Below are 27,032 nucleotides of genomic sequence, written 5' to 3' on the forward strand. Positions count from 1 at the left end.
TACACAGCAGCTTATTTATATAAACAATAGTAGTGTTTCTGAAGCACACACACCAGGTTTACCAGTGCTTGGCAACACTGCATTATATTTTCATTACTTAAAAACCCTTTATTTTTTGGCGTTACTGTTCCTTTAAGGGTACAATGTTGCAGTGAGGTCTTCCCGCCGCTTGATGGTGCTGTGACCAGATCTCTACCGTCTCAAATAGCGTTCATCTTGTTTTTTGTTTTTTTTACAGTGTCCACTCGCTGGTGCTGTGAGGCCTGTTCAACTACACTCCCGGTAATCGGACTCGGATACTCGTAACCATGGAAATCGGAACGGAGATCAGTCGCAAAATTCGGGTATGTTACACGGGGCCGGGTTAAGTACGTTGTATGTATTATAGGCAGGCGGGTCACCTTAAGAACAATTGTCAGCTCTGCGCGACAGAGTACTGTAGTTCTTCGGACCCATGCCTGTACATTCCTGTAATAAGCATACGGCATGAACACTTGCACTGAGATAGTTCATAGAAATTGTTTGTTTTCTACTGATACTAATGAATCCATTTCTTCCTATCCCTTCCCCCCAATAGTTTAGTGTTCCAGACACCTAAACATCTCATACCAGTGTTCATTGGTACAAATAATATTTTGGGAGAACCTTGTAGGGGGGAAATAAGTTTTTTTTTTTTATAGTTTACCTCCAAATGTGCTGTGTATTATCTGTATAATGAGAATTATAACATTCAGAAATACATATATTAAATTGACTGTGTTTAGGGGTGGGAAATGGCTAATACTGGATTATATCTGTGCATTTTTTCCATTATACTATATTTATTCATGTCCGTAGTAGTTGAGGTTGGAAAAAGACGTGCATCCATCAAGTTTAACCTTTTGTCCAAATGAAATCTGGGTAACTTCTATCTGATAATGATTTGCTGTTGATCTTTGTACTTGCACACTGAGACTTCCCTCTGTTTTAGCTGTGGCTATAACTGGTGATTCCAGTGGTGCTTAGGCTGATTTTAATCAATAGAATGTGTTCCCTCATTTAAAGAACCAAACAAAAAAAAAAAAGGGCCTATAAATAGCACTCAAGTCCTACCAGCACACCTGTATTTAAAATATATACATTAACCTCTTGCTCCTGATTCTTGAAACCTAAGTGATAACTCGTCTGATCACAGTGATAGGATGGAGGTCATATTAAGGAACTCAGTACATCTTTGTAAATTACAGATTCATATCATTGAATTGATCACACTACCACTAAACACAACACCATCCCTTTTAAAATGGCCCAAACATATATAAAGGTCCTTGTACGAGACACGGTAAAGTCACAGTTGCACTTGATTAATAATGTGATAACTAAAATGAAAGTAGAATGATCCACAAAGGCAATATTCTAGCCTTCTGCCATGTGGAAAAAATTAGCTCCTTGTACTTCTATATAGTTGCGCTCTGTGCCACTTGGTCCTAGCTGCCTCCTGCTTTGGATCGAGCACAGTGATCACTAATAATGCAGGGGAATAGTGATGTCCACCATAACCCGCCCCCTCCCAATCTGCAACGGCCCGCTATTGCCCACCCAGCAGTGACATCACAAAAGGGGTGGAGGCGGCCTCAAGTCTATAAATCTAGGCGCCGGTAGTGCTAGGTAAGGGGCGGAAGGAGCAGAAGAGCTCAACCCGAAGATTTGGTGCAGGGGTCGGGCCTGACCTGTGGATCTTGGGCCAACCCGCACATCACTACAGGGGAAGCCTGGAGCTCCTCCCACCACTTCCAAACCAGACAGTAGCTCCAGGGTTCCCTACAGAGGTCTGTGTCAACCACAGCAGAACAGTTGCACTGACATAATAGGGCACACACATTACTAACATGTTGAATGCTGATTGTCCACTTGCCAGAAATGACACCAAGAGGACTTCATGTCATGTTTAAAGGCATTGTTCAGTATTAAAAAAAAAACTGGTTAAATAGGCTGTGCAATATTAATGTTTCCAATATAATTAGTTAGCTAAAAATGTAATATATAAAGGTTGGAGTGACTGGATGTCTAACTTTGCAGCTCACTTGTTTTCCACTGATTGGTTACCAGGCAGTAGCCAATCAGTGACTGGAGGGGGGCACATGGGTCATAACTGTTTGCTTTTGAATTTGACTTGCATTCTAAGGATCAATTGAAAAGTTATGTCCCATGTGGCCAAGTCGTTGACTAACTTATAGTTAAAGAGCTGAAAAGCAGGAAGTTTTGTGCTGTTATGTTAGACATCCACTCACTCCAGTACTTTCATTTTTGTCTAACTATATTAGAAACATTGTTTATTTTTCACAGACTATTTGTTTACCCAGATTTTATTTTTACACAACTGTTCCTTTAAGAGCAGGCCACAGTTATATCAGGTGCATCTCCCCTCTGCAGACCACAAAACCTGAATTCAGTGTGGGGGAGAATACATAGCGCTGGTGCTTGTAGTAGCACTTTGCTCACTGCACTTGCTGTCATAAATTATCCCTATTGTCTGGATTGTGAGCATAGACAGTGGATTTTATGTGTCTTGCAGGTGAGATGCAAGGGTTTCCTGAAAGATCAAGCCAAGAACATTGAAAACTAGGCTCACTGATATACATTCTTGTAACAATTTCTGTGGGTGAAATCCTAGTTTGGGCAGTTTCCTCTGGTGTTACTTTTGGTGATACTTGCCATAGCCTGGGCAGCATGTCATTTGATTTTTATATTGATACTTTTCTTTTTAATCCTGCAGACAGCCATTAAAGGAAAGCTGCAGGAGCTTGGAGCTTATGTTGGTAAGTTATTTTATTCATACGTTTCTGACATCATTAAGACAATCTAACAGTACAGAGTCAAATTTTGTGCTAAATAATTATATATAATAATATATATAATAATTATAAGTGGTACAAAGAATCTTATCAAATCTTATCAAAGAATCTTATCAAACGCTTTCCTGCACTTAATGCAACTGATTGCCAAATCTCAAATCGCCATAAGCAACATCCAGCTCTTCAAGAAAGATCTTAAATGTACTGTGTGTCAGTGTGCGGATTTCACCTCTTATCACATTGATGATTTTACCTATACATTTATGTATACCCGATATGCCATTTTTAGAGAGCTCCATATTAAGAATTTGGATGCACAGTGAATTAAATGTGGCAGGTGTTGTACAATGCCTTTTCATTCTTTGCAGATGTAATTTGTGCACATGCCAAACAATGTGTTTTATCTTTGTTTTCTCCAAAGAAGTATATCTTGAAATTCATGATTTTCTTTTGGGGCTTTTCAGGGCCCAGACAGAGTATGGCAGGCATAAAGTGTGGTTGAAATGCAGGGTGTCGGCATACATAGGTGTGTGACGTCACACACTCCTTTCAGCCTGTGCTAAATAAAATCTATACATCCCTCTGTTGAGTGTGGAACATTGGCTATGAACAATTTAAAACACCAGGTGCCTGCCTTTAATCCAATTATTATTGCCTTCCCTCATGTTGATTCATGGGCAGCACAAAATGGATCCACAGACTGTATGCTGCTCTAAACCATATGAATCAACAGTTACCTTTTACTGGCCTATTGTATTTAGAGAAAAGCAAAGAAATCTGATTAGTTACGTATTTGACTTGGACAAACTGTCCCCATCTTATTATATAACATCCCTTGTCACTAGATTGCCAGATATCCCTCAGTGCACAGCAGGCAGGCACCAGGTGGCAAAATATCCCCCCATTTGCCCAAGGCCAACATTTAAAATATTTAATATATTTATTTTTAAATAGATGAAGAGCTACCTGATTATATTATGGTGATGGTTGCCAATAAGAAAAGTCAGAAGCAGATGACTGATGACCTGTCATTATTCCTCGGAAGCAACACCTCCAGATTCACAACTTGGTACTGTCTAATATCTAAGGCTCAATTTCATTGTGTTTTTGTAAGATAGATCAGTAAAGAACCGTGTATTTGCAGAACAGTTCTATAGACCTATAAACATGGGAAAAATCAGCATCAAATATTATGTGTAGTTTGATATAGGAGCATTAGGTTAAAAAACAAAAAAAAAATCAGTCTTTAAATAAATAAAGTATGCATGAGAGTACATATATTGTACATGTATATTAAAAAACCATAAAACTCTCTGTATGGACAATATCTTAATAGCCTAACAAACATTCATTATAATATGAAATTACTCAAATGCCCTTCCGTGAATCACTAGAAAATAATAAATTTGTAAGTTATTTACCGTACACCCAAATCAAATTCCATAATTTGATATGAAATGTGCATGTGCCCCAAATACTAATTGACAATTAAGTTAAGAATTAAAATGACTTTATATGCTTCATTAGCAGCTATATTACATTCTTTACATTGTATGGTCCGTAATGTGGAGTTTTATATCACTTATATGTCTTATTAAGGTTAGCCCCACAGACTAGTCACCATTATATGGAACAATCAAAGTTGCTTAAACCAGCCTGAATGTGTAACTTTGCTTAGACCACACAACTTTATTTGTTTACCTTAAATCCCATGCAGTTTATATTAATTTACAGATAAAAAACAAATATATGACAGTGTAATATATTTTTTGATTCCTTTCAGGTGATAATTGAATTATATGTATTTATTGGAAATGCATATTTATTAATTTTATAAACTTTGCATGTTTCATATTATATTGAATATTTGGTAGAAAATTAAAATAATTGTCCATAGAGAGCGTTACATATAGTTTATGGGAGTTTTATTACAATACACATGTACGTTATTTAAAGGACCAGTAACATCAATTTTTTTGTTTTTAAATTCGTTAGTATAGAACAAAAAAAAAAACACAAACAAATTAAACTTTTAAATCACTAAGTCTTTATTAAGAAATAAGTTACCAAAACGCTGCCTGCGCTCCTCTTCAGAAAAGGCAACAAGGCGACGTCAATTTCTCCTCCCTGGCTATCTCCTATAAGGAAGGCAGGGAGGAGAAATCGAGCGCCGCATGATGGATTGCCGGATTTCCTTTTCTGAAGAGGAGCGCAAGCAGATTTTCGGTAAGTTATTTCTTAATAAAGACTTGGTGATTCTATACCAACACATTAAAAAAAATGTGTGAAGTATACAAGCTACATCTTGTATACTTAATTTCATTTACATGAAATACATTTACACAATACTCATTAAGTGGTCTAAGTATTTAAGTAGTCTTCTACTTAAAGGAACGGTAACACCAAAAAATGAAAACATTTTAAAGTAATATATAATATACTGTTAGCATGCACTGGTAAAAGCTGTGTGTTTGCTTCAGAAAGACTACTATAGTTTATATAAACACGCTGCTGTGTAGCCATGGGGGCAGCCATTCAAGCTGGAAAAAAGGCGAAAAAGCACAGGTTACATTGCACATAACAGAGAAACCGTGTACAATACAATGATGTTTTATCTTTTATCTATTATTTAACCTGTGCCTTTTTTTACAGTTTGAATGGCTTCCCCATAGCTACACAGCAGCTTATTTATAAAACTATATTTAGTTTATTTTATATATTTCTCCTTTTATTTTAGGCTGCAAGGAGTACTGGATAAGCTGCGCTCAGTCACACCAGGTTTGTAATAAAAATATAAAAATATATAAATTAAAATGTAAACATAGAACTTTGCTGTATGCAATTATGTTTATCTGGAAGACAGTGTCAAAGTAAATAGCATGTGTTTGGACTATGATTAAGAAAATAAAAAAAGAGACAGAAAATAATCGTGAGTGCTGAGCCAACGCTCCATGTGTCCATGGCCTAATGCATTGCTTCTCAGGATTACATCCATTTTGTAAAAAGACCATATAAATGTCTAATTTCAACCTACTAATTGTAGTGTATTTGCCACACTAGTCTGACTGGATTTATTAGGCATTCTATTAACAATAGACAGAATATTGTGTGTTGATATAGTAGTTTACAGGCTGTAGTTTACCTTATACATACTAACATTTGGTAGTGCAGTTAGGCCACATATTGCACATTGATTCTAATTGGTGTCTGCATATGGTTATGACTTTACCCTTTATCTTTATGTTCGAGCAGAGTCCAACAGCAAGTCTTCAGATGCTATTATATTTGAAAGCAGCATGCCATCACTTAAAAGTCTGTCCAACAGTAGTGAGGATTTGGTGAAAGATGGTCCAGCACTCACAGTCTTCAGCACAAGACATGAAAGATATGACTCCACCGGCTCCCACGGGGAAGCGGCATTAGGTAGCAGGTAATTAAGCAATCTAGTCATAAACTATTCCAGCTTTAATCCTGTCAATTTTGCTTTATGTGATGTTTATAAAACAAGCATAGAGAAAACATTTTTTAAGATGACATTACATTTACTTACTCTGAGAAAACAAAAGCCTTTGCTTTTTTGTGTAGCATTTTCTGCTTTTTTTCTGACAGTGGCTCAGTGGCACGCCTGACTTCTGCCGTAAAACCACTACGGGAAGGATCACCTTCTGAAGCAGTCATTGACATTAAACTTGACCTTGATGATCCTTTTAATGAAGACCTCAGTTTAGCTGCTGAAACTACAATTCTATCAAGAAAGAGAGCTGCACTGTCTGCTAGTTATAGGACTTTGCGGCCTACTGCAGAAGTGTATAGACCTCCTGGAAGTGGGCAACATGCATACCATACAAATGAAAACAACTCTGGCTTGCACAGATTTCCACAGAGCGGCTTTGTTTCTGGAAAATCATTTAATTTGCAAAGCAGCAGGACTGTTGGGTCTTCAAGAATACAGGACTCAAAGGATGTGAGTGACTTATCTGAGACTTACCAGACTGCTTTTCGATTGGCATCTGAAAAATCATTAAGAGAGGTGAATACTTATCACTGTGTATCAGTAATATATGTAAAAACCGTACTACATTTGTTGGTATATCAGGAAGGTGACACGACTTTTAAAATAATAAAGGACAGTATTTGCATAAGAACAAAGAATTGGTGGTGTTCTACCTATTGCTTATAACCCTTTTAATTTGCCTTGATGCTGCTAAGTTTAGCATCTTGTTTGGCTGGGGAACATAAATATATTAAAGTCTATATATTTTGATTTTAGCTGTTTTTTTTTATTTTTTTCATTTTTTTCTTCTCCTGGTCTTTATCATTAGGAAGAAACTTCACGAAAAAGGAGACTGCCTGTGGCTAGCTCAGTAGTGAAAGTAAAAAAACTTGTCACTGATGGAGAAGAGGAGGATGAGGATGAGGGGGAAGAGGATGAAGAAGGGGCAGACTGTATATCTCGAACAGCTGGTATTTCTAGCAGTGTGTCTGTCCCAGCCAGGCCTGAACGAAGGTGAAAACACTACCTTTGTACTGCATTAAGGTGGCCATACACAGACCGATTTTCGTGAGCAATTACCAATTTTAGCGCAATCCGATAAAATCGTCTACTTACTATTACATTGATGGGGTGCATTCCAATAAAGTCCCAACAGTTGATTGGACAGTTTAAAATTTTTTTATTGTGAAACACTGAAATTGGTCAGTGGATGGGACAATCGGATAAATGATCATTCACTGCACATTCCTTTTGCGTAAATAAACAAAGGAACAGATAGCCATCGGTCACTATATGTTAAATCTTGTAGCCTATATGAAAAAGATACGACGGAAGTCTCTTCACATAACGCTTACCATGGATGGATGAATCATTCAGTCAAAAGATCATTTGAGTGGCAACAAAAACTGCGCGTGTGGCCAGCTTTACATAGTAAACCAGGGTTTTATTGTGTACTATTCCTCTGGCACTAAGTGAACAGATTGCTTTTAGTACTGATAAATTATGTTGTGCTACAGAAGGTGTTTTGATTGCATATCACTGGCTTTATAAAAATGAGTGGGAAACACTTGTTACATTTATAAGTTCAGGGCAGGAAACTTGCCTGCTGTGGTCTTGCCTTATTGTTGATGAATGGTTTTACTATCACACTGGTGTTTACCTCTAATCCAGCAGTTGCTGTTTTAATGCAGTGAAAACAAAAACTGTTGATTATTTCATAAGTTGAATACAGGTATGGGACCTGTTATCCAAAATGCTTGGGACCTGTGGTTTTCCAGATAACGGATCTTTCTGTAATTTGGATCTACTATAAAATAATTTATTAAAAAACCCAATAGGCTGATTTTGCTTCCAATAAGGAATAATTATATCTTCGTTTGGATCAAGTACAAGGTACTATTTTATTACAGAGAAAAAAAAATTTGGATAAGATGCCTGTGGAAGATGGCTATCCAGTAATTCAGAGCTTTCTGGATAATGGATCCCATACCTGTATCTGATTTGTTCCAGTGATTAAACATTTTTTTTCTGTGCAAAGTTTATAATATTCTAAATGGCCCCTGATAATGTGAATGTATTTACTCAAGTAAATTTTCTGCACACTGTTAAAATATATATGGTATATTTTATAGCTTACTTATCTAACTTACAGTGCTATGCAATATGTTGGCGCTATATAAATACATGTTAATAATAATAATTTTTTTTTTCTAGACCATCACTTCCTCCCTCCAAGCAAGCTAACAAGAATTTAATTCTTAAAGCTATATCTGAAGCCCAAGACTCTGTTACCAAAACAACAAATTACTCTACAGGTAGTTCGCATTTACCTTGAAACTGCTAGTTTTATTATTATTTTCTTGCTTTCTTTGGCTTACTAATTAAAACGGTTCACTAATAGTAATTTAAGCCCTTTGAATCATTAAAACTTTTGCCTGCCATTGTAAAAAATATTTTTAATAAGCAGTATTACTTACTAATTCAGAAAAATCACAGTATGGTTTTGTCTAAGTATTGGTAAAAACTGCCCAGAAAATAGTGGTGTTATCATATGTTGGTAGTTTAAAAGGAATTGTTCAGAATAAAATTGAAAACTGGGTAAATAGATAGGCTGTGAAAAATAAAACATGTTTCCAATATTGTTAGCCAAAAATGTAATCTATAAAGGCTGGAGTAACAAAACAGAACACTACTTCCTGCTTTGCAGCTCTTTTGGCTTCCACAGATTGGTTACCAGGCAGCAACCAATCAGTGACTTGAAGGGGGGGGGCATTGGTCATAACTGTTACTTTTGAATCTGAGCTGAATGCTTAGGATCAATTGCAAACTCACTGAACAGTTCTGTCCCTTGTCGCCCCCCTTCAAGTCGCTGACTAACTCAGCGTTAGAGAGCGGAGAAGCAGGAAGTTGGATTCTGGCTATTATGTTAGACATCCAGTCACTCCAGCCTTTATACATTACATTTTTGGCTAACTATATTAGAAACATTTTTTATTTTGCACAGCCAATCTATTTAGCCAGTTATTTTTACACTGAACTGTTCCTTTAACTCAGATTTCGTTCTGTGAAGTCAGACTCGAGCATTGAGACGGCAACTTGGGTAAATTTTGTTTAAAGGGGATGTTCGCCTTCCAAACACTTTTTTCAGTTAAGTTGTTTTCAGATTATTCACCAGAAACTTTCAATTGCTTTTTATGTTTTACGTTTTTTTCAAAATGTTTAATGTTCTGGCAGCTCAGTAATTAAGGTGCAGACTCTAAACTTTTACAATTTTGCAACATTTAGTTGATAAATTTATTAGCAGCACTCTGGAGTATTGGCAACTATTGTATCAATTATAACACTTGTCTTAATGAAACTCAGGGATTCTGCTCTGCAGGGTCAAGGAAATGTATCAGTTTACAGTGTCTGCTACCCCCTTCCTTCCAGAGCTGATTTAGAAAGACAAAATAAAGTGAAAAATGAAACTTTACTTTTCAATATTAGAAAAACATAGAAAAATAAAATAGAAAGTAATTAGAAAAAGTCTTTATTTCTGGTGAACTATCTGAAACCAACTGAACTGAAGAAGTGTTGAAAGGTGAACAACCACTTTAACATACTTTAATGCAGCAGGAACAAAAAATTATATTTGATGGATCAGATATCCTTTAACAGAGAGCATACCAAGCATCTTCTGATCTGAAGTTTACATTGTTTATATTTTCTCTCAAGCTGCACCCCAAAAACAAACTGTACCAGTGATTCCAAGATCGCGTCTGCTTCCAGAGGAGGAGCTAATGTTGTTGCAGAATAGATCATCTCTACTTAACTACCCTCCCGAGTTTGCAGATGTACAAGAGGGCCAACAAGAGGCAATGCCAGGTGATAAGATGTTGCAAATACCATTATCAATTAATTTACCTTTCTTATACAAGTATGGGATATGAAGCTTCTTAACTCTAGATATTTGAAAAATAAAGAATCTAGCTAACTTTTCAGTCCAGCAAATCATTGCTCTTATTCCAAGGGCAGTAGCACAGAATGTATCTTATTGTGTTTTAGGGCACAAACTACACCTATTTACCAAATGTACTATTATTGCCATTCATTCTGTAATGGCAGGTCATCTCCAGTGGTTTGGGGTAAAAAATGACATGTCACTTCTCTTTTTCATGGATATGTTTTGGCCTTTCTGAAAGTAAAACCTACAGAGGTCATCTGCTGTAGGCATCTTTATTATTTGGTTAATTCGGATCTTCATACCTTAAGTCTACTAAAAATCATGTAAACCTGAAATAAGCCCAGTAGAATTGTTTAACCTCCAATAAGGATTACTTATATTGGGATCAAGTACAAGGTACTGTTTTATTATTACAGAGATAAAGGAAATAATGGATGGCCTTCCCATAATTCGGAGCTTCCTAGATAACAGGTTTCCAATTAACAGTTCCCATACTTGGCCTAATGCTTCCTTTATTATATTTGAAAGTTGATCATGGAAGCATTTTCTGGTGCGATTTGTGTGCATTTGCATAACTGAGCGCACAGGTTGAAGAGAGTATTAATCTAGAAAGTGCTTTATGGAGAGTGTTCAGCATTATTGTGCTTAGCAATTACGAAGGAACAAAGTTAGCTTTAGGTCATCACTTATAGCAACCAGTCAGCAGGTAGCATTTACTGGTATTTGTGAACAAATATTGTGGCAAATATTTATTTCCCCTACCCTGCTCAATTTTTTCCTGACTATTTTACTTTTTCTTAGGAGGACACTGAACATAGGTTATATAAGCTCTTAATACATGACAGACACCTGGCAGACAAATAAAATGAATAAGTTCAGGACAAGTTCAAGAATGTGACTAGGCCCACATTCAACAGCAGTTAGCTCAGTCCAAAATTGTAAAAGGGGATCTCTCGCGAAAATGAAAATGTAATATAAGCTTCATCTTGCTGAAATTCGAAACTTTCTAGAAATAATCAATGAACAATTCAGAAACATTTATGAATTAATCAAGTTACCCTTCACTCCCCCCCCCCCCTTTGATTAACTTGTCTCTTCATTCTGTCTTCATGCAGTAGTTAATCAGTTTTTGATTGACAGTTAGGTCTAATACATCCTTTGGGTGGGTGGGCCCATTAACCTAGGTGCTCACTTTTTAAAAAAAAACGGCTCTGCTGAAAAGCCTGTTTCTCTGCTTGCAGGGTGTTTGCCTGTTATTTTGTTACTGGTACCTTTTGTTTGTGTTGGTTATTTGAGTTATTCTGCTAAGAAAGGGAGCCCCCCTAAAAGATGTATTTGACCTACCTGTCCATCAAAATCTGACCCAGATCTCGGCATTGAAGAGAGCACCAAGAGTGACAGGTTGTGGAGAGTGAGATACTGAAGACTAACTTGATTATTTCTTAAACGGTACACAATTTTTAAATGATTGTATTTAGAAAGTATTTCAGTGAGATGAAGCTTATATTAAATTTTAAATGTTCGCAATAGATCCCCTTTAAAGGAGAACTAAACACCTCAGTAACAAAAGCCCCCCTTAACTACCTGCTATAGCAATTCCGCTAAATTATATGTCCTCAATTTTGGTTATATTAACACTTTCAAAGAAGAATTAAAAAAAATAAAGAAAACTTATAAAGAACTTGTGCTCTCAAAAGGTATGACTAGTAATATACTTAGTTGTGTGAACATTGCCTACCTACATTGATATACCTGTTGCACGAGGTTGGGGTGGGAACATGGGAGGAGCCTGAGTTGGCGAATTCTGTATGCCTCTAGATCTAGCCATATAGTCCTAGGGGCAACTTTTTGACTAATGGAGAGGGGAGGGGGGCGATGGCAGGCAGTTGAGGTGGTCTTTTGTTACTGAGGGGTTTAGTTCTTCTTTAAGATGTGCTGCAGCAGACATAACAATAAACTTCCATTTGTTTTAATTAATTTTATATATTTTAATTAGCTTTCTATGCTCGATGTAGAAAATGGCAAAATCTCTAAATCATGGTGCCTTAGAAGTGAGCAACATTTTAACTCCGTAAACTTTTATGATTTTATTGTAGAAACCGTGTTTGTTTGGCTGCAGTACAAATATAATATAGTGCATGCCTCATTTAAGTACCTCTCAACCTGCAATATTCAGGCAAGAATCACCGGTACTAAAAAACAGGGAAACCTTATAAACAAAAAACCCAAAAAACAAAAGTATAAATGAAACAGAACCGTACTAGAGAACATATATGCCTTCATTATAGTTTTGTTTTATGAAAAGAAATGCGAGACTAAAAATATGTATTTTCTCTACATATTTATCAGAAACTCTGCACAAGATGGATCTACTCTCCAGGCTGCAGCCAAATCTAGAGGAAGAAATAGAACTGCAAAATCCAGGTTTATATATTGAGTTAAATAATCATATTGAGTACATTTTCATCTTGAAGAGCCAACTAATACAACTTTTATAACTATTTTATTTGGTGTAATACAAACCTTGGTAAGAAAATGAAAATATTTGGTTAGGTGGGCTAAATTGTGTTAAACGTCCTAGTGGAATATATAATTCTATATGCAAACCAAATTATAACTTTACTCTATTTAACTGAGCAAACAAAGCATCTAAATATAAACTGACAGAACGGAGGAGTAGGAGCTCATCCATTCCCCATTATGTCTTGTTGCATGGGAACGAGTGGGAATGGAATATTCCTTCACCCACGTTATGACTTCAGAATCCACAGGAAGGAAACAATGTATAAATAGTCAAGCTGATTTGCTTTCATTTGGACTACAGAAGGATTTGGGTTGCCTCTAATTTAATCTGAAAATTCAACACATTTATCTTATCATGTACTTTAAAGGTCAGTTCCTGCAGGAAATAATGTCATGACATTATTTAAAAATATCTGTAGTTTTTTATTTATTCAGTGCAAATCTTGGCTATATAGAATCTCAAGATCCCCTGAACATAAAAACATAGGTGGCAATTAGTTTAATCAACAGATTAGGTGGGTGAATGAGGCAGAACTGATCGCATATGACTAGAAAATCTGTTTTAAAGATAAAAATGTGTTTTTGTGTCAGAATACTGTAGTTTAGTTTCTTAATTAACAGAACCTGGAAAACTCATTACTGCATGGGACAGCGCCCCTTTGTTTTATTATTACATAGCAGTTTAACAGTTTGGCTGAGTTTTTACTAAAACAAAGCAGTGCTGTCCTAAAAGGCAAGGTATAGATATGTATTTTATATATATATATATATATATATATATATATATATATATATATATATATATATATATATATATATTTACATGGGCCTGGGTGCAGCTTCCAAAATTAGATTCAATATCATACAAATAAGGTCCGCACTCTCAGGACTTGGGAAAAAAAAATTTTATTCACAAAGGAGACTGATGTTTCCACCTCTTCAGAGGCCTTTCTCAAAGTACTGATAGATGTTACAGAAATGCTTTAAATACACAGAAAGACATTTAAACACCACCTCTCCTACAATCAACATTGTTACTAAAGTTAAAAGCAAATACTAAGTAACGTACTGCTGCCCTCTATGGCTATTTACTGCTTTTTTAGCTGCAGCTGTTCATTTAAAAGTTTTAAGTTACAATTAGTATCTAAAAAAGAGATAAGATTATAGGTCTATGTGATAGTAAACCCCCTCAACCTACATTCATAATAGCCCTTACATAATGCAGTGAAACTAGTACAACCCTCAGTTCAGGCCAGGAACCTGCAGATTGCCCCACCCTTTAGGTTAGGAGAAAAACTTTTACTCCTCTCTTACTCCACTCCTCTCTAAAAGAAGCCGCACTGCTCAGGACTTATCAAGTTACTTTGACAAAGGCTGGTGTTGCAGCCGAAACATTAGGTTTTCTAATAAACATATTACTTTGCAATAAGTCCTGAGCAGTGCGGCTTCTTGTGGAGAGGATCGTATGCAGCTTTTGTGAGCCGTGCACCCAGGCAATGTGAGGACCATTTATCGTGAGTGCTCGCACATAAACACTATCAAATACTCCTCAATTTGATCAGGAACTACCCAACATGTATGTTGAAGTGTTGGAAGAAACTGTAGAATAAGTGTGAACAGCAGATAATGCTCTGGTTGGAATTGAACAGTGGTGCAAGACAGCAGTGCTTACAGTTCTATGCTGTATTTAAAACTAGAATTAATACAGGAAAGGCATGGGAAAAAAATAAATAAGAGAGTTTGTGATGTTAAAAGTAAAACACAAAATACCTTTTCAATGTCATACTTAATTTTATGCATAATGGTACAAGGCAAAAACTGTCCAACATATGGAATGGATTGTTAATGGAACAAGTAGTGGTATTAACCATTTAGCTTTAAAATTAGGGATGCACCGAATCCACTATTTTGGATTCGGCCGAACCCCCGAATCCAGTATTTTGGATTCGGCCGAATACTGAACCGAATCCGAACCTTAATTTGCATATGCAAATTAGGGATGGGAAGGGGAAAACATTTTTTACTTCATTGATTTGTGACAAAAAGTCACGCAGTTTTTCTCCCCGCCGAATCCTGCTGAAAAAGGCCGAATCCCAAACCGAATCCTGGATTTGGTGCATCCCTATTTAAAATGTGTTACATTTAGGAGATCGGTCTGGCTAATTCAAACCTATTGACATTTTGGTTTCTATTGAACTCAGAGGAAGCAGAAATTCTGAGACCAGTGGATAGCAGATCCTTTATTTTGAAAAGGCCTAAATTCTCCAAAGAAGCATCTCCGCAAATCCAGAACAATTCTGTCTCTCCTGCTTGCCCACCTCAGCCTCTGTCAGGGCGCATGATTCAGCCAAGGTATGGGGAATCAACAAGCATAGTGGTAACTTTACCTTTGTGGTGTAAATCATTTCTGTGCCATGCACTCATTTCCACTACCACTGTATGCATCTAACCAATTCTTCTCTGTTTTATTAACCTGCCAGTGCATTCTATCTTGTATGCTGAAAATTCTGCTGAAATTACTTCAGCTTCAAGTACAGCTGTAAAGAGAGACTGTAGCTTATCAAAGCCTAAATCAGATGGCTGAAATATTCTGGTAACTGAGACAACTAGCTGCCTATTTCAATTTCAAAATTAAATCAGAAAAAGTATTCTGTTAAAATTGGAATTGCATGCAGGATTCTGCTTGAGATTCATTATTAACTGATGCAGTTTGAAAAGAAAAACAACATATTTCTCCATGACAATATCAAACATATAGATGTGTCATATGTTTTGTGTTTCACTTGTTGCTTTGAAGTTTGTCCACAAAGCTCCATAATTGGTCCTTTATGGTCACATGTCTTTACCCACCCACAATACATGTGGCTTGCTCAGTAATTTTGTCTAAAACAGCATAATTTCATTTTGTTTTTCTGTTTCTGCAGGGAAGCACAAACTTATGAGAAACCTGCAAGCCCCAAGTTTATTGTGACTCTAGATGGGGTGCCCAGCCCACCTGGTTATATCTTGGACCAGGATGCAGAAGAGCCAATGTGTTATACTGAGCAAGGAGAAAATTATGCAGAGCAGCTCAGTGTAGTAACAAGGCCAGGCCAGAACTATCCAGTGCAGCTTGTTACTGATCCTCTGTGCACCAATGATGGTATGTTTGCTAAAACTTCATCTTTAATACTTATCGGTGTTTGAATTAACATTTTGTAAAACAATTTAATTTATTTGAGCTAAAATATTGTAAAATTCAAATTATGCTCTGAAAACTTGTGCATGTGTGTGCGCGATATTTACTAAGCACTAAACATTTGTAAATGTTTAGTTTAGACCCATTAAATCTGTTCAAATTTTTTACCCACATTTTTCGATTTTTTGATAAACGAGCAAGCATTTCAATTTTTTTTAAATTAGAGTTTATTTGAAATAGAAAAAAACCCTAACATTACCCAAACGCATGACAAATAAGCCTATACGTTCATGGGTTACATGAGATAATGTTTTATCAACTGTTTCTTTTAGAAAAGGAGATTTTGTGTACTCACCGTTAAATCTCTCTCTCTCTCTCGCTTGGGGGGCACAGGGACAGTGGAGGTATAACTAGTACCTCTAGGAGGCAGGACAAAACAATAAAGATCAAACTGGCTCCTCCTCCACTGGCTATACCCCCAGCAGGCGGAGCTTCACTCAGTTTGTACCAAAGTCAACAGGAATATGTAAAACCGCTTGAGTTCTAACCAAAAAACTAGAAACTTTAACAAGACAACGTATCATGTCTGACGGAAAGCAAAGGCCTCAATCCAGGGGGGGAAGCTCTGTGTCCCCCAAGCCTCTGAAGAGAGATAGATTTAACGGTGAGTACACAATATAATTTTCTCCAAGTCTGCTTAGGGGACACTGGGGAAGTACCAAAGCTGTCCTCTAGAAGAAAAAAAAAAAAAAAACCAGACTAGGAAAAAAGAGGTCTACAGTATGTGGAAGAAACCACCGCGGCCTGAAGCACCTTTTGCCAAAGAAAGAAAATTTGGAAAAAGAGTGGACAAAGGTCCACGTAGCTGCCTTAAACGGCTGTTCAGCTGATGCCTGGTTTCGGACTGCCCAGGGCATACTCACCCCAAGTTGAGTGAGCGGTAAGTCTGTCTGGCGGAGAGCGGCCCTGTGCAGTATAGGCTCTCTGAATGGCTTGTTTGTTCCAGCGGGAGATGGTTGACTTTTGTAGCTGGAGCACCCTGGTGTGGCCCTGAGAGAAGGACCAGTAGTGATTCTGTCTTGCGAAAGTCATGAACCCTGTTGCAGGTCGAACTTTAGAGCCCGAACGGGGTCCAAGGTGTGCAATGCCGTCTCTTTAGGACAGAAGGTCGGAATAATTATGTCTTGGTTTAAGTGGAATTCAGAAAGACCTTCAGCAGAAAAGACGGAACCGCCCTGCCATTGTGGAAAACCAGATATGGCGACTTCATGCGTGATAGAGCACTGAGTTCTTAAACACACCATGCTGAGGCAATTGCCAGGAGAAAAACCGTCTTCCATGTGAGTCATTGAAGGGACACTGAGCGAAGTGGTTCAAAAGGCGGGTGTTGTAGTGCACGTAGCACTAATAGGTAGGTTCCAGAGAGGGACAGATGCTCGTACGGGGGGGGGGCACATGACCTACCCGCTGCATGAATGTCTAGTTGTCAGGAAAAAGTGGCAGGCGTTTCTGGAAAAGGACAAATAGTGTTGCAACTTGAGGACAGTCCCTCTTGCAGAAATTCCAAATAGTTGGGCACAGATAGAGTTTTGAATCTTGCTTGGTGTTGGGTGCACCAATGGCAGTAGGTAGACCAGGCTCTGTAGTAGGCCTTGGCTGCAACCGGTTTGCGAGCAGTGCACATTGTGTGTGCCACAGCTCTATCGAATCCCTTTTTTGTTAGGATTTTGGTCTCGAGCCATGCCGTCAAGTTGAGGTTTGATGGGTTTGGGTGAAGGATTGGCCCTTGGGTGAGACGGTCTGGAAGTGGAGGCAAGGTCTAGGGTTTTTCCACCGAAAAGTTGTTAACCAAGAGTGCAGAGGCCATCAGGGTGCAAGCAGTATGAGAGTGGTTTGTTCTCGTTGCAGCTTCCTGATGGTCCTAGGTAGAAGTGGCAGAGGTGGAAAAGTGTATGCCAGACGAAAATGGCAGGTGGCTGTTAGAGCGTCCGCACCCAGGGCTAGAAGGGCTGTAATGAGCAAGCAAAACAGGCACCTTTTGGTTGTGCCACGTTGCCATGAGGGCCACCTCCAGAATCCCCCACATCTGTTTTTTTTTTCTTGGGAGATTTCCTCTTTCAGTGACCACTCCACTGGGTCTAGGGACTGCCTGCTTAGGATGTCTGTTTCCCAGTTTAGCAGCCCTGGAATGTAAATGGCTGACAGGAAAGCTTGGTGGGTTTCAGCCCATTGGAAGATGAGCTTTATTTCATTTATCATCCCTTTGCTTCTTGTGTCCCCTTTGTGAGAATTGTTGGCTTGCACTTGACCCGTCAGATCTTCCTGCCAATAAATCAGGCCGAGACGGATTGCCCGGATCTCTAGCAGGTTGATCGGTAGCTCTTTCTCTTCCAATTTCCATTTGCTTTGTGCTGAGCGGCCCTCGAGGACTGCTCTCGAACCGAAGAGGCTTGCATCCATTGTGAGAATACGCCAAGAGGGTTCTCCTAACCTCCTGCCCGTGATCTGCAACCACCAGAGAAGGGATGCCCGCGTCCTGTGAGACAGACAAATCTCATGGAGTAGGGATTTCCATTTCCAGGATGCTAGAATGTTCCACTGGAGTTTTCTGAGGTTGAATTGGGCAAATGGCACTGCTTCTATAGTGGAAACCATGACCCCTAGCACTTTCGTGCACAACTGAGCTATGTGCCGTGGCTTCTGGAGAAGCAACCTTACCAGTGCTTGAAGGTGAAGAACCTTCTCCTGGGGAAGGGAACTTTTCTGGGTCTGAGTGTTGAATTGCGTGCCGAGAAAAATTATGGATTTTCTGGGCATCAGTGAAGACTTGGTCAAGTGTAGGACCCAACCGAGTTCCTGTAGCTTGTCCATGGTCACCCTGAGTGAATGCTTGGCTTCCAGGAAGGAAGGTGCTTTAAATAAGCAGGTTGTATGGAGTGATGGAGACTCCCGCACTGTGGATCACTGCTTTGGCTGCAGCTATGATCTTGGTGACCCCCCGGGGGGCTGATGTCAGGCCAAAGGGAAGGCTTGTAAATTGATAGTGGCAATTTTGGAAGGCAAATCAGTATTTCTGATGGGGAGGGAAAATGGGTACATGTAGATATGCATCTTTTTATATTGAGGAAAATCAGAAACTGCCCTGGAGACATTGCTGTTATGATCGATCTAAAAGACTCCATTTTGAATTTTCGAGGGCAAATGAATTTGTTCAACTCTTTTAGGTACAATATAAGGTGGACTGATCTGTCATTTTTGGGTACCACGAACAGATTTGAGAAGTATCCTTTGAAAAGCTCTCCAGGGAATACTGGAGTGATTACCTCTGCGAGGAGAGTAGGGGGATGCCAATAAGAGCCTTCTACTCATTGTAAAATACTTGAAACATCCCCTAGTGTCAGAATAACTGATTAGTTAACAGCATATATCCTAACCTCCTGAGTACACAACATAAACTAAGATAAGCCCTGCCTGCTGGGGGTATAGGAGGAGCCAGTTTGATCTTTATTATTGTGTCCTGCCTCCTAGTGGTACTATTACATTTACCATGCGTCTGTCCTATACATATTTTATATTGCCATAGCTACCTTTAAACTTCTACAGCATAAAAGTAGGTTTAAGTTTTCCTATGGTACTGAGTACTGGAGAGGAGTTTTAAGATTTGTCTTGAGGTCCCAACCTGGATAAAACTTTGGTGTAAGTTCAGGGAATGTGTGGGATTTTGCCATATAGTTTTAAGGGAAGAAATTTTTAGTAAATGAAGTTGGGCAGCAAAGAGTTTTTCAGGATGAGAAAACAAGCCTATATGCTCTTGCCCCAGATCAATTTCTTTCTGACTTTACAGTTGTGATGGAAAGCACAAGTAAAGATACAAAGGAGAAAATTAGAGAGCGCTGCAAATATTGGCCTGCATGTAAAAATGCTGACAGCTGTGAATATCATCACCCAACAAATCCATGCAAGTAAGTCCTTTGTTATTTATAAAGTAAACTATAAAATCAACTATATTTTAAGCCGTTATTGGTCACACTGGTAAGTTGCTGTAATAGCAATAAGCACACATGTAACATTTCCCTTTGCTTCACACAAGCTTGTTGGTTTTAAGTGTATGTGTTTTAAAGAAATAAAAATATAATGCAGTGTTGCCCTGCAATTGTAAACCTGGTGTGTTTGCTTCAGAAACACTACTATTGTTTTTATAAATGAGCTGCTGTGTAGCAATGGGGGCAGCTATTCAAAGGAGTAAAGGCTCACGTTACACAGCAGATAGGAGATACTGTAAGCTGTGTAGAACAGTGATCCCCAACCAGTAGCTCGCGAGCAACATGTTGCTCTCCAACCACTTGGATGTTGCTCTCAGGGTCCTCAAAGGAGGTGCTTATTTTTGAATTCCGAGCTTGAAAGCAAGTTTTAATTGCATAAAAACGAAGTATAGTGCCAAGTAAAGCCTCTTGTAGGCTGCCAGTCCTCATAGGGGCAACCAAATAGCCAATCACAGCCCTTATTTGGTACCCCAAGGGACTTTTACATGCTTGTGTTGCTCCCCAACTCTTTTTACATTTGAATGTGGCTCACTGGTAAAAAAAAGGTTGGGGACCCCTGGTGTAGAACATAATGTTATCTGTTATCCACTATTTAACCTGTGCCATATAGCCGTTTTTCAATTTCCGCCATTGCTACTCAGCAGCTTGTTTATATGAACTATAGTAGTGTTTCTGAAGCAAACACATCCGTTTTACCAGTGCAGGGCAACACTACATGATATTTTCATTTTTATTTTGCTGTATAATACTTTGTACAGACTCCTTACATTCCCATAAACGCAAAGATGTACTTTTGTGTTCAGAATCTTACCTACAATATGCAGTGTATATTTACCATCTAAAAGAACCTTATTTATTTAAGACAAACGTATGTTGCACAGGATCTGTTTCCATCATTTGCCTGCAGGTATAAGTTTGAAGCATGGTTAATTTGTATCCCCTTTTATTTGCACAGATCGTTTCCCAACTGCCGGTTTGCAGACAAATGTTTTTTCATCCACCCAAACTGTAAATATGATGCAAAGTGTACAAAATCAGACTGTCCATTCACGCACGCCAGCAAACGCTTTCCTGTGCCACCAGTAAAACCAGTAAAACCAGGTGACTTTGGATTTGTAGTCTGCTATTAAATTGTACCTCTATTGCAGATGTCCCCAACCTTTTTCACCCGTGAGCAACATTCAGATGTAAAGAGTTGGGGAGCAACAGAAGCATGAAAAATGTTCCTGGGTGGTGCCAAATAAGGGCTGTAATTGGCTATTGGTAGCCCCTATGTGGACTGGCAGCCTACAGGAGACTCTGTTTGGCAGTACACTTGGTTTTTATACAACCAAAACTTGTCTCCATTCCTGGAACTCAAAAATAAGCACCTGCTTTAAGGCCACTGGAAGCAACATCCATGGGGTTGGGGAGCAACATGTTGCTCACGAGCTACTGGTTGGGGATCACTGCTCTATTGGAATATCTAATCCACTTTTAAATGAATTGGTATGCAGTATCCATCTCTGCAGTCTAGTTGGTATGCAGTATCCATCTAGGCAGTCTGTCCATTTACTGACATAACAAATTGGTTGCTGGGCACACATAAAACCAGGAAGAGATTCTTATTATTTGGTTTTGTAATATGTCCGTAGCATACCTTCCCCAATCCATCCTAAATCACTTCCTAAAGGCAGCCATACAAGGGGCTGGGTGGGTAAGCTCTTCTTCCAATCAACTCATGGGAGGTTTTCCCTGTAGTATTTCATGTAACACATGAAATACCATGTAGTGGGATAACAGTGGGTGCAGTACTAAATTCCATAGTCCCTAGGAAGATTTATTGCAGTCTTTTCCTTTGCTTTTCTCGGGGGATATTTACGGGTTTTCCTAAAATTGAACCTAAAAATAGTCAAATGATGTGCCAGACCTTTTGTCACCTACTAGGACTGACCAGTATTGTGTAGCCATGTATTTGTTTTTTTCTGTCAATTCTGAACCCTTGGGGTGTTTTTTTTTTTTCAGGAGGTATGAAATTGTTGTATAAAGTATTGAGCAGGGAGGCTTGGATATGTTGTGCAAAAATAATCCATTTTCAAAGAGATTATTCTAGCACTGCATGCTTCATTAATTAATTAACCAGTCAGTTGCTTGGCAGGTTTTCTCAAATCATTAGAGTTAAATTTACCAAATAACTGCTCATTTTCCTTGAAAAGTTATAATTATCTCCCATGTTGATCTGGCTGGACTTTTCCTACTTTATGGTTCTTAAAGAAATTGTTCAGTATAAAAACTGGGTAAATAGATAGACTGTGCAAAAAAGGAAATGTTTCCAATATAGTTAGTTAGCCAAAAATGTAATGTATAAAGGCTGGAGTGACTGGATGTGTAACATAATAGCCAGAAACACTACTTCCTGCTTTTCAGCTCTCTTGGTTTCCTCTGATTGGTTACAAGGCAGTAACCAATCACACATTGGCACATGGGTCATAACTGTTGCTTTTGAATCTGAGCTGAATGCTGAGGATCAATTGCAAACTCACTGAACAGACTGAGAGTTAGAGAGCTGACAAGCAGGAAGTAGTGTTCTGGCTATTATGTTACACATCCAGTCACTCCAGCCTTTATACATTACATTTTTGGCTAACTAACTATATTAGAAACATTTTCTATTTTGCACAGCCTATCTATTTACACAGTTTTTATTTTTACACTGAACTGTTCCTTTAATGATCCTCAGCATGCCCAATATAATAAGTTCAACTAATATTTGCTGCACTATAAAACTATGAAGGGCCTTTGCATTTCATGACCTGTTCAAGTCTTTAGAGCTTTCCGACTATTTCAAATAATGGAAGTTATTATTACTATGATACCTTGCACGTTTCATGTAGTTAATACTGTACCTTCAAAGAATAGCTTTTTTCCCAGATACTTTAGATTTAAACGGATGCATTGTTCTTGCAGTTTCCACCACCTCCTCCTCACGTCCTTCCTCCCAGCCATGCCGGTATTTCCCTGCTTGCAAGAAAACAGACTGCCCTTTCTACCACCCAAAGGTAAAGAGTATACTAGCTGAATGTGTTTTACTTGTCTCTGATGTATAAAACAGTATGGGCACTAAGCACACAACAGAATTTTTAAAGTACCTACGCACTTGTAACTGACAAATAATCATTTATATTCCATGTAACCATTTTGTTTCCATCTTTTAGCACTGTCGATTCAATACCCAGTGCACACGAACAGACTGTAAGTTCTACCACCCTACAGTGTCTGTACCTCCTCGGCATGCCTTAACATGGACACGTGCACAAGCCAGGTGGGTGTTTGGCTATAGTTAATATATTTTGTTTCTGTTGGGGTCAGGGCACACAGGCACATTCAGGGAAATTAGTCGCCCGGCGACAAATCTCCTCTTCTTCAGGGCGACTAATCTCCCCAAACTGCCTTCCCGCCGGCTAAAATTTAAATAGCCAGCAGGATGGCACTTGTCGTGATTCGTTTTCCGAAGTCGTTTAAAGTTGTTTCAAAACTTCGAACTACAGAAAACGAATCTCTCTGAGTGCCATCCCGCCAGCGATTTACATTTTAGCCAGTGGGGAGGCAGTTGGGGAGATTAGTCGCCCTGAAGAAAAGGAGATTTTTCCCTGAATGTGCCTGTGTGCAATCTCTTATGACGTCTAAGCTGAATTCTGCACTAAGGACTTCAGTGAGCCACAGGCGACATATTTGAGCTCCTACTTAAACTGATGTATTTGTAGCAATCCAACTACAACATTAGGTACAATGTTTTTTATTTAAAAACGTAGGGAGAAGATTGTGCTTTAAAAAGGCTCTGCTAAATTTAACTAAGCTACTGACGGGCAGATGATGCTTATTATATGCAGTATATATATATCCAATATAAACCTCACAGAGTCACAGAAAATTTGAGGGTTAATAAAACTAGTTGCATATATTTCTACAGCTTTTTGAAAAGGCAAGCTGTTTCAGTAGGTGCATAACACAAATACTTATGTTCACTGGCATTCATACAAGCTGGTAAATTAGGTTGAAAAAAGACACACGTCCATCAAGTTTAACCTTGTAAGTCTATATATAACCTGCCTAACTGCTAGTTGATCCAGAGGAAGGCAAAAAAAACATCTAAACCCAATCTAATTTGCCTCAGAGGGGGGAAAATTCCTTCCTGACTCAAAGAAGTAACTGTAGTCTAGACCAGGGATCCCCAACCTGTGATTGGCCATTTAGTAGCCCCTATGTGCATTGTCAACCTACATTGAGGCTCTGTTTGGCAGTTCATGTGGTTTTTATGAAGCTAAAACTTGCCTATGCAAAGTAGGGTTCCAATTATTTGTGGTAGAATTTTACATTTGGCTGAATCCTAAAATCGTGTTTTTTATACGTCCCCAGTATATGATAAATCTTAACTTCTGCTACGGTAAAGATGCAAATGATAAAATCCATTCAAGAAAGGGACACTGATTAGATTTAGTCATACACAAGTTAATCGCATAATTTTTAAAAAAAAAACAGTTTTAAGCAACATTCCCATATACAGTATTTAAAAATGATCACTGAGTTTAATGTTATTTGTAAATGTAATTGCTGTTGAAAGCAGTATTTTTTTGTCTCCTTTTGTTCTCTGCACCCTTGGTTCCAACTCTTGAAAGTCAACTGCAGTTCTCCTCCAGATCTGTTAATAAGCTGGATTCTTTTAGGTTGGTGGCACACAGTAAGATTCGGGCGTGATTAGTTGCACTGCGACAAATCTCTTCTTCTTCGGGCGACAAATCTCCCCAAATGCCTTCACGCTGGCAAGAACGTGAAATCACAGACGGGATGGCATACGTATCGATTTGTTTTCTGAAGTTGCCTTATGAGGAATAGTCAGGCAACTTCGGAAAAAGAAGCGCTACATATCCCATTCTGCCAGCGATTCGTGGTTTTGCCAGCGGGAAGGCATTTGGGGAGATTAGTCGCCCGAAGAAGAGGAGATTTGTCACTGGGCGACTAATCTCCCCCAAATCTTACTGCGTGCCCACCAGCCTTACAGTGTTTGAAGGGTCAGACCCAGCAGTGCAGAGAATAGAAGCAGCCAGATAAATACTGCTTTTAGTATTAGGCAGATATGCTTTTGGCTTAATATATTGATAATGGGTTGAGTGCAGAGGACCTCTTGTATTTGTTTGTATGCTTTTGGATTGTAGATCTTCGGTAACATAGATTAGACCCAAAATCGTGTGCATTCCATGCTAACGTATTTGTCCTTTCCCTCTCCAGTGACTGATTTTGTTCCACTAGATGGAAGGATGTTGCTCTTTTTGGGGCATTTATTGTGTGACTGCTGAAGCATCAAGACTCCCTCGAAGGGCAGAAAACAACTCGCTCTGGCTACTTACTGAAGACACGGTTTTTGGTTTTTTTCTGTCTGCACATTCGGTTGTTTTTTATGTGTTTTAGACTTTGTTTTAGTTACACTTTACTGGATTGTAAAATATATTTTTTTGCAATGTATTTAGAATGGTTTTATATGCTGCTAAATGGGAAATCCTTGTCATGTTTGTAGAACAAGGACTTTTTTAAACCATTTTGTGAAGCCATTGAACTTGAAGCTTTTCCTTGTATTGTTGAATTCTGCAGAATACAATTGTTTCAACACACACTTGTCCAGCATCTGTCCAGTGATCTGTTGTCTTAAATACAAAACTACACTCGCATACAGGAAACATTATCTAAGCATACTTATGTCATGTATAATGTCCCTGGGTACGGTGTGACTGAATTTGCACTACATGACTAAAAGTATGTTGCCTTAGTTGACCCATTAAAGGGGAAGTAAAGTCTAAAATAGAATAAGGCTAGAAATGCTGTATTTTGTATACTAAACATAAGCATGAACTTACTGCACCACAAGCCTAATCAAACAAATGATTTATGCTTTCAAAGTTGGCCACTTGGGGTCACCATCTTGTAACTTTGTTAAACATCTTTGCAAGACTGTGCACATGCTCAGTGTGGTCTGGGCTGCTTAGGGATCGTCATAAATATCTGTAAGAAGCCGATACAGCAAGACTGATTAATAATCAGAATATACAGACTGCATTTGGTCCTGTGTTGTCATGTAATCTAATGTGGATTTTATAGTTTTTGTATTAAATAAAAACTTTCTCCGACTCTCCAGAACCAGGTAATCTTTGTCCCTGCAGCTGGAGTTGGAATGTAAAGGCAAAAATAAAATCCAATACAAATTTCTACACCGTCGCCGACTGCTCTAAAGGGAAACAAACAAAGCCGCTTGAGTTCTGTAAGGCGGGAGCTCCCCCTGCTGTTCATAAGTATGATTGTTTCCCTACATAGCAGTTATGGACTGTCTGACAATTCCTATCCACAGCAGTAAATGAAGGGAGAATTTCACTGCATACAGTCAGGTTTCTTATAAAAACGGCCGCTAGCAGGGTGAATCCGGAAACAGCTGAGACCAGAAACACCACGTAGCAAAAATCTAGACAGGGATGCAAAGAGAGAAACCAAGGACTAAAACAGGTTGAGCTAGATGCTTTGTGGGTGCCTGGATAGATTACCTTTGTAGGGTAGCAACTTATAGTTTATTGGTTATAGTTTTGTATTATATATACCTATAGTTCTGTGTAGTAGATATTCTGGTTCATCTGCTGACAGCTCTGGGAGTAAAGTATTTTACTATTTTTTTAGTGGCATTGGGATGCCCCCTTACTGTATCTGCCAGCAGTCTGCTAGAAAAAATTGGATTTTCTTATTTACATCCCCTGAACATTATAGCGGAGTTCAGGGCTTTTTGGAGGTATCTTGAGTTTATACACAAGAAGCTAGCAGGTTCCAGGGACAAGGGAAATATACCTGTTAACCCCTACAACTCACTGTCCTCATGGGAGATTTCTAAAAATTCTGAGCAAGGGTTGGTCCTTAGACCTTTAGAAATCACGTATTTAGAAATAGTCACACACATTGAAAAAATTGTTTCGGGACTAAAACTGTAACATAATGACAGAAAACA

General features: G+C 38.5%; 1 protein-coding gene across 2 annotated transcripts; it reads left to right on the forward strand.

Annotated features, from left to right (window-relative positions):
* The first annotated feature begins 192 nt into the window (after positions 1-192).
* zc3h14.L (zinc finger CCCH-type containing 14 L homeolog) lies at positions 193-25,659 on the forward strand. Of its 2 annotated transcripts, none has more exons than XM_018230400.2 (17): positions 193-344; positions 2,756-2,798; positions 3,789-3,903; positions 5,572-5,612; positions 6,087-6,264; positions 6,444-6,864; positions 7,157-7,341; positions 8,542-8,642; positions 10,042-10,191; positions 12,620-12,694; positions 14,995-15,145; positions 15,718-15,935; positions 19,816-19,933; positions 20,970-21,115; positions 22,961-23,052; positions 23,209-23,315; positions 25,280-25,659. In XM_018230400.2, the coding sequence occupies exons 1-17, from the start codon at positions 309-311 to the stop codon at positions 25,284-25,286; spliced, it is 2,184 nt and encodes a 727-aa protein (XP_018085889.1). In that variant the 5' UTR covers positions 193-308; the 3' UTR covers positions 25,287-25,659. The 2 variants fall into 2 exon arrangements, with proteins under 2 accessions (XP_018085889.1, XP_018085891.1); XM_018230402.2 differs by having other exon boundaries at positions 6,444-6,798.
* The last annotated feature ends 1,373 nt before the right edge of the window (positions 25,660-27,032 follow it).

This window comes from Xenopus laevis, chromosome 8L (assembly GCF_017654675.1).
Source record: "Xenopus laevis strain J_2021 chromosome 8L, Xenopus_laevis_v10.1, whole genome shotgun sequence".
NCBI classification, from domain to species: domain Eukaryota; kingdom Metazoa; phylum Chordata; class Amphibia; order Anura; family Pipidae; genus Xenopus; species Xenopus laevis.